The 8,657-nt window shown below is 30.1% G+C and overlaps 1 protein-coding gene across 1 annotated transcript in view; it reads right to left on the bottom strand.

Annotated features, from left to right (window-relative positions):
• The window catches only part of LOC137660044 (uncharacterized), a 15,862-nt gene extending 15,308 nt beyond the window's left edge, over window positions 1-554 (bottom strand). Inside the window, exon 1 of the mRNA XM_068394770.1 lies at window positions 489-554. Within this exon, the coding sequence (XP_068250871.1) occupies window positions 489-554 (66 nt within the window). The remainder of the gene's footprint in view (window positions 1-488) is intronic.
• Between the last annotated feature and the right edge of the window lie 8,103 nt (window positions 555-8,657).

The following is an 8,657-nucleotide window of genomic DNA, read 5'->3' as shown; positions in this document are numbered from 1 at the left end:
CTGAAAGGCCTTTAAGATCCTCTGTTCTTGGAACCATTTCAAAAGCAAAATTGAGATTTTAGTAATAACTTATTAACTCTTTTAACCTTGCAATATTCTGATTTAGTTCAAAATATCCATTCTATCTTACACTCACAACAAAAACTCGCATAAGGTTTCTTACCATAATTGTTCTAAAGATTATGCTTAGCCAATTATTATAATCCATTGCCTAAGTATTAACCGTTGCTAAGAAGAAACAAGTAGCAACAAACAGGCACAGAATGAGGAAAAGAAATGGACATGAGCAGGACATATAATGAGAAGGACAGATAATAGATAGACATTAAGAATGACAAAATGTGTCCCTAGAGATTACAAAAGAAGGAGGAGATTACGATGGATTGACGAGTTGAGAAAATTTGCGATTATAGACTGTAATAGAAAGACCATAAACAGATATTATGGAAAACTAAATTTTGAGGTCATTTTCATTCCCAATGCCTCACCCCTCTGAAGACTTTCCCGACGAGGCCAGTGTACGAACCGTTACCCAGCTTGCGTCCAACATTCATCTTTGAGACGTAGTCCAGTTCGTAACTGAAACAAAAGAAAGATAAATGTGGCTGAATTAATCAATTTAATCATTGATTATATATATATGTATATATATATATATATATATATATATATATATATATATATATATATATATATATATATATACATATATATACAGTATATATATATACATATATATATATATATATATATATATATATATATATATATATATATATATATGTATATATATATATATATATATATATATATATATATATATATATATATATATATATATATATATATGTATATATATATATATATATATATATATATATATATATATATATATATATATATATATATATACATATATATATAAATATATATATATATATATATATATATATATATATATATATATATATATATATATATATATATATATATATATATATATATATATATATATATATATATATATATATATACATACATACACTGTATGAAAAACAAAACGTAATTCTAATCGGAAATTCTCCGTAAAAAAATTTACGCTCTCAACCGTACTTCAGTAAAATATAGGCGACCGTAATTTTATCTTACTTTGTTATCATCTTTCACGGGTTGGTGACCGTATTATCACTCGTTTACGTCAATATATCCGTTTTTAAAATGGTAAAATTCCTTGAATAAATGCTGCCATACATTTATCGTTTTATTGATGTAAATTTTTAACAGTGCACTTTAATAGGAGAAATAAGAAACAAGATAAAAATTTACTTTTGAAGGTTAGGTTTAGTTACACGTGTTTCTTTTCTATTTTGTGAAAAAAAAAATGTTTTTTAGATGATATTATGTTTCAATTCGTTTCATTCTTATAGGAGTAAAAAAAAATCTGTTAGAATCCACGTTAAGAAAGGTTTTTTAATAAGAATGCAAAAGTATACTTAAAATCAAAGGTTTGTTCTCTCTCTCTCTCTCTCTCTCTCTCTCTCTCTCTCTCTCTCTCTCTCTCTCTCTCTCTCTCTCTCTCTCTCTCTCTCTCTCTCTCTCTCTCTCTCATCAAAGTTATTATCATTTTATAAATCATTGAAATTTTAAGAATTAAAATCTTTAAAACCATTAAAATTATTAAAATTATTATCATTATCAAAATTATTATCATTATTAAAGTTATTAAAATTGTAACTCTCTCTCTCTCTCTCTCTCTCTCTCTCTCTCTCTCTCTCTCTCTCCTCTCTCTCTCTCTCTCTCTCTCTCTCTCAACTTACCAAGTTTGCAAATGTTTGCTGATAATCTTCAATATTTCGATCATGACACCACCAATCGTTGAATTATCCGGAGACATTGCGATGAATGGCATCCACTAAAATAAACAAAAAGTTAAAGAAAATAAAGTTGAGCTTTTATTTACAGATGTGTGTTTTTATTTTACCATAAATATGTGTTAGTTAAAGGGAGATGAAAAGAAAACTTTATGATTCATTATAACTTATTCATCAATATGTTGTTGACTAAATGGTCTCCTTACAAATTCATGGAAAATGAGGTTAAACTATATATTTATGTACAGTATATATATATATATATATATATATATATATATATATATATATATATATATATATATATATATATATATACATATATATATATTTATGTATATACATATTCCTTATATGTATATATGCAGTATATATATATATATATATATATATATATATATATATATATATATATATATATATATATTTATATATATATATATATATATATATATATATATATATATATATATATATATATATATTTATATATACATACATATTTACATGTGTGTGCGTGTGTGTGTTTGTATATGCATAAGTGTATATACATATAGTTATGTAGATATATATTATATATGTACACAGTATAGATAGATAGATAGATAGATAGTATCAAAAATTAAGACGAAAATCTTGAGAATCACTTACGTCCATGACGCCAAATCTTAAGCATCTTTGGTCCAATCCAGTCATCTCTTAATGGACAGATGAACCTGGCAAGTGACAATAGATTATCTTGATGGCAGATTATTATATTAAGTGTATACATATCTCAGTAATAAATGTATCAAATATAAAAAAAAAAAAAATTGTTCTAATTATTTCTTACAAGTAAAATGAATATTGATTAAGTGTATACATATCTCAGTAATAAATGTATTAAATATGAAAGAAAGGTTGTACTAATTATCTCTTACAATTAAGATTATTATTGAAATAAAAAAAAAATTCTTATCTATTTGAGCCAGTTACAGATAAATGGTATGATAATTATTAGTATTTATTCAAACAGATAACGAGAAAATAAGGTACATTCAAGAAAATATGCAAATTTATATGATATTGAACAAACAAATTTATTTATATTTATGGAACACCAATTTTTAGAAATAAAGTGTAGACGAGCGAATTAAATTTAATTCACTTTTTATTATGAAGTAAATTAATCATTAAGAAACTTCTATTGTGTAAACGAAAGAATTAATTTGTTTTCACTCTTTATTATGAAGTAAATCAATTGTTAATAAACTTCTAAATTGTAAACAAAGGAATTATGAAATAATTCTTTTGTCAAGGAACTTTTAAAGTGTAAGCAAAGAAATTCATTTGCATTCACACTTCATTATAAAGTAAAGCAGTTGTTAAGAAACTTCTAAAGTGTTAAGGAGGGAATTAATTTGCATTCACACTTTAATATGAAGTAACTCAATTACTGACAAACTTCTAAACAACTTTAAAATAAAGTCTATACTCAGAATGAGCCTTCCTGTAAAAGGTATCCAGCCTGTTGTATCAGAGGCAGTCTCCCGTCGAATACTGATCCCAAATAATAGTGTTTAACAGTTTGACACCTCCAGAAAACAAAAAAAAAAGAAATAATCAGGTCACCTGTAATCATCTCAGTCGAGTCGCGCACACCTTTTTTTACACCTGTTGCTCTCATGTGTTCGTCCTGTTTTTTGATTAAGTAAATGTCATATAATCTGTTTTAGATTAGTTTTAAGATTAATTCCATGTTTAAATGGCTATCTGGGTTATGGTGCCATAGAGAGAGAATGATTGAACTCATGGTAATTAATTAAGATCATAAAGGTTCTTAGTTAACTTTAAAAGTTTGTGTTAGTTGATTACTAAATATAAATCTGAAAAATGTTAGGGCGGAAGTTTATGGGATGGCCTGGGGGTAACGTCTCTGATTGGTGATTCGCAGACTGGGGTTCGAGTCCCGCTCAAACTCGTTAGTTCCTTTGGTCACTGCAACCACACCATCCTTGTGAGCTAAGGATGGAGTGTTTTGGGGGAACCTGCAGGTCTACCTGCTGAGTCATCAGCAGCCCTCCTCGGTCCTACATTGGGTGGAGAGGGGGCTTTGGCGCTGATCATATGTAATATGGTTATTTTCTAGGGCATTGTCCTGCTTGATAGGGCAATGTCACTGTCCCTTGCCTCTGCCATTCATGAGTGAGCTTTAAACCTTTAAGTGATATGGCGACTACTTAGTTATTGAAGAAAAAGTATAACTGAAGAAAATTCTTTTTTCAAGAAATTTGTGAGCAATGATATTTACACTTCTCAAAAGTCATATAGGTAATTGTATGTATAATGAGATTATAACCCCATACCCTTTAGCAGAAAACGATTAGGAATACTTTGAATGAAGATGCAAAGCAGATAACTGATGGATTAATTAATAGAAAGTTGGTTTAAAGAAAAAAAAAAACGGGTTTATGCTGAGGAAGTATGTTGCACACGTAAAATTCCTTAGTGTTTGAATATTATTATTTTATATGATATATCAGATTATGAAAAATAGCTTTCGAAAATAAGTTATGAAATATTCAATCTATCCAGCACCAAATGATAAACCGGATGAGCAAACCAATCACATTAAATAAGTAACATTTACTTTTCATCACCGTTATTTAATGTTGCAATGAATGTTAAAATAGATTAATTTCAGCAGGAAAGCAAGCCACTAGGACTTACGAATATAGTAAATGTCCTTGAAATATGTTTGTGATTAGAGTTTGTCATACACTGTTAAAAAATTTGCCGTGAAAAAACGGTGAAAATCATGAGATGAATGTTGCCAGGCATTTGCCGTTTTAAAAACGGATATATTGACGTAAAGGAGTGATATTACGGTCAACAACCTGTAAAACATAATAACGAAGTCGGGTAAAAATTACAGTCGCGTGTATTTTACTGAAATACCGCTGAAGACGTTATGATTTTACGGAGAATTTCCGATTACAATTAAGGGTTTTTTAACAGTGGTATATCCATGGTTTTCAGAATCAATCACACAAGACGTTTTGGATCTGTCTTAATTCTTTTTATATGGATCGATGCATCGAACTATGAATTATATCCTCACGCCAAACCTTGATCTTCTTATATAAAATGTATAAAGTTCCTCTTTAACATAGAAAATTTACGTGCTACCTTGTATACTATTTCCCTTTTTACTTTCAATCAAGCGAGAGCATCACTGATAAGTGGAAAATACATTATTATTATTATTATTATTATTATTATTATTATTATTATTATTATTATTATTATTATTATTATTATTATTATTATCACTAGCTAAGCTACAACCCTAGTTGGAAAAGCAGGATACTATAAATTCCCAAGGGCTCCAACAGGGAAAATAACCCACTGAGGAAAGGAAATAAGGAAACATTGCAGAATACAGTTACAGACTTTTACATTTTTTAAAGAAAGGTTAAATTGTTTATTTTTTATAAGAAATGCTTATCTTTCTAGTAGTCTCAGCAGTTTGCTTATCACCCCGGTATGCCCAATTGAATTAAACCAGAGTGATAATATATATATTTATGATTATAAACTATTACTTTCTAACAGCTATTTTTTGCTTCTTAGAATATCAGTTCATTTGAAACCAGCCAAAATATTGTTTTCCTGTTTCTGACAAATCTGTCTAAAAATGCGGTATACTATTTCTGACAACTTAATGTTAACTAATTTGTTTACTCTATGTAGAAAACCAAGGCATATTATATAATTTTATACACATTGAATAAAAGGAGAAAGTTACTATTCCAACAATTTGAAAGTATATGCTCAACGAAGATTAATTATATCTCAACAATGATAGTGTACAAACTCAAATAACCAACCTAATCCTTATAACTTATCCAACGCGGTTAAAAATTTGCCATAAACAAACTGACAAAATCATGGAATAAATGTTGCCAGGAATATACCGTTTTATAGAGGGATATATTGACATAAAGGAGTGATATTACGGTCACCAGCCAGTAAAATATAATAAGAGTAGAATAAAATTAAGGGCGCCTGTATTTTCCTGAAATACGCCTGAGAACAATATTTTTTACAGAGAATTTCCGAATAGAATTACTGATTCTTTTAAAAGTGAATATGAGTTCGACATTGAAATCAGAATAAAGTATCAGATAACCTTTTCTCATTTTGGACAGAAGAATTTTTGTGCCAGAGATATTCCAACGTGGGAATTTAAAGAGATGATCACGTTAGCTTTTTTTGGATAAGCATAAGGTTTTCAATTACAATCTTTTTCTTCGGTGATTATTTCGACTTAGGTATAATGGAATGTAACGATGGGATCACACTTTCTTTTTGATGACATTGGAAGTTCTAGATGTCTTTCCGTTAAGCAAAGGCTAGTCGGAACACAAACGCGCCCATAAATATACATACACACTTATACACATACGCAGACACATATTTATTTGTATATATATATATATATATATATATATATATATATATATATATATATATATATATATATATATATATATATATATATATATATGTATATATATACATATATATATATATATATATATATATATATATATATATATATATTTATATAGTTATATATATATATATATATATATATATATATATATATATATATATATATATATATATATATATATATATATACATACTGTATATGTGTGTATGTATGTATGTGCTTGTGAAGGGGCCCATTGTTTTAACTTTAACAGAATTGTTATTGAATAAATTATTTCAAGATCTTAACTCTTGAAGTAACCAAATGAATGTAGTTGCAAGTTTAATAGTTCGGAATCAATCAAGAGTTGAAGTGTTTGCCTGGGCCAAGAGCTTGAAAAGATCCGTATCTGCAGAATGCAGAAAGTTTTCTCCAATCTGGTCGGCTAAATGGGCAGTTTTAAGTGTTTACTATTGGCAGGTAACTTAAGCACTATAGTCAATTTCTTTTAATGAGGCGCATTTGCACCGACTCGCAGCGGTGCCCTTTTAGCTCGGGAATAGTTTTCTGATCACTGATTGTTTAGAATTATCTTGTCCAACCAATCAGCGATCAGAAAATTTTTCCGAGCTCAAAGGGCACCGCTGCGAGTCGGTGCAAATCTGCCTCGCTAAAAAAAAAAATTGATTATAGTATGGATTGCCATGTCAAACTGATCTTATGAAAATTCGATATAAGGTTGCAATTTTCAGATTGTTTTCCGCATTATGTAGCAGGAAGAAACTACAACTATACCACGAGGTAACTAAAACTATTCTATTCCCTCAGGCGCTGGTAGTCCTCCATTTTTTGCTTATTTGGACACTTTCAAACAGAGATAGGGAACTAATCTTAGACAGCTTTCTCCATAATATTGGTAAGTATTTAAGAATTCTCACCTTGGTTCACGTGTAAATTTTATTTCAATTCCATGGTGTTGTACTGAATTTGTGCTTCGACCTTTACTTAGTTCGTCGAAGTTAATCATTTTTTTTTCCCATTCTTACGACCTTACAGTACAATAAAGTACAACTAAGTAAAGTTATGGATGTGTTGTGTGACAAAAAGAGATAAGATACGGAATGAGGTTACTAGGGGTACCACAGGAGTTAGAAAACTATCAGATAAAATCCAAGAAATTAGACTGAGGTGGTATGGTCATGTCATGAGAAGAGATGAACAGAATATTGGGAGGAGAGTGATGGAAATGGAGGTACAGGGAACGAGAAGGAGAGGGAGACCAAAGCGAAGGTGGATGAACTGTATCAAAGATGACCTTCGATCAAAGGGATTAACCGGTGATGAGGTGTGGGACAGAGTTAGATGGAGAAAGCTGACCAGAAACATCGACTCCACATCTTCAACTTTCTCCATCTACCTCTGCCCCACACCTCATCACTGGTTAATCACTTTGATCAAAGGTCCCCCTTGATACAGTCCATCCACCTTCGCTTTGGTCTCCCTCTCCTTCTCGTGCACAAATAAAGGTTAAATGTTGTCACCAGTCAAAATTGACTACTATTGTAATAGGCTAGCTGGAATGAGGGAAGTTGGTCGAAACCTATTTTGGTAAAAAGGGGCAACCTCTGACGCGGCGGAAAAACCCGTAAGTTCAATGCCTAGAACACCGAAATAGGTTTCAAATTGCTTCTCTTCCGCACCAAGTTGAGGATGGCTTGCCCCCCTCAGTGGCTGGGTTATATATATATATATATATATATATATATATATATATATATATATATATATATATATATATATATATATATATATATATATATATATATATTGTCATTCATACATACTATTACCAATACTACTACCAAAATAAAGCACCTCAGGGTTTCACCATAACTAAAGGGCTCATCAGATGGGTTTAGCCCAATTCCATTTCTGCGGGCTCGGTTCCCACGACCCTCCTTCCTTTCCTTTTTTCTTCATCTAAGAAATTAAAAATTCATCAATGTCTCAAGATAATTGATGATAATTGATGAGGAAGAGAAGCAAATTGAAACCTATTTCGGTGTTTTAGGCATTGAACTTACGGGTTTTTCCGCCGCGTCAGAGGTTGCCCCTTCATACCAAAATAGGATTCGGCCAACTTCCCTCATTCCAGCTAGCCTATTACAATAGTAGTCAATTGTGACTGGTGACAACATTTAATCTTTATCGGTGCACCAAGAATGTTTCATGATAATTGATCTCATCTGTGTAGTTGTCTAGAATGAAGAGAGAGAGAGAAGCAAATTGAAACCTATTTCAGTGTTCTG

The sequence above is a fragment of the Palaemon carinicauda genome, chromosome 20, assembly GCF_036898095.1.
Source record: "Palaemon carinicauda isolate YSFRI2023 chromosome 20, ASM3689809v2, whole genome shotgun sequence".
NCBI classification, from domain to species: Eukaryota; Metazoa; Arthropoda; class Malacostraca; order Decapoda; family Palaemonidae; genus Palaemon; species Palaemon carinicauda.
Note: the sequence above shows the minus strand (reverse complement) of the source record. Positions and strands in the feature narration are given on the sequence as shown.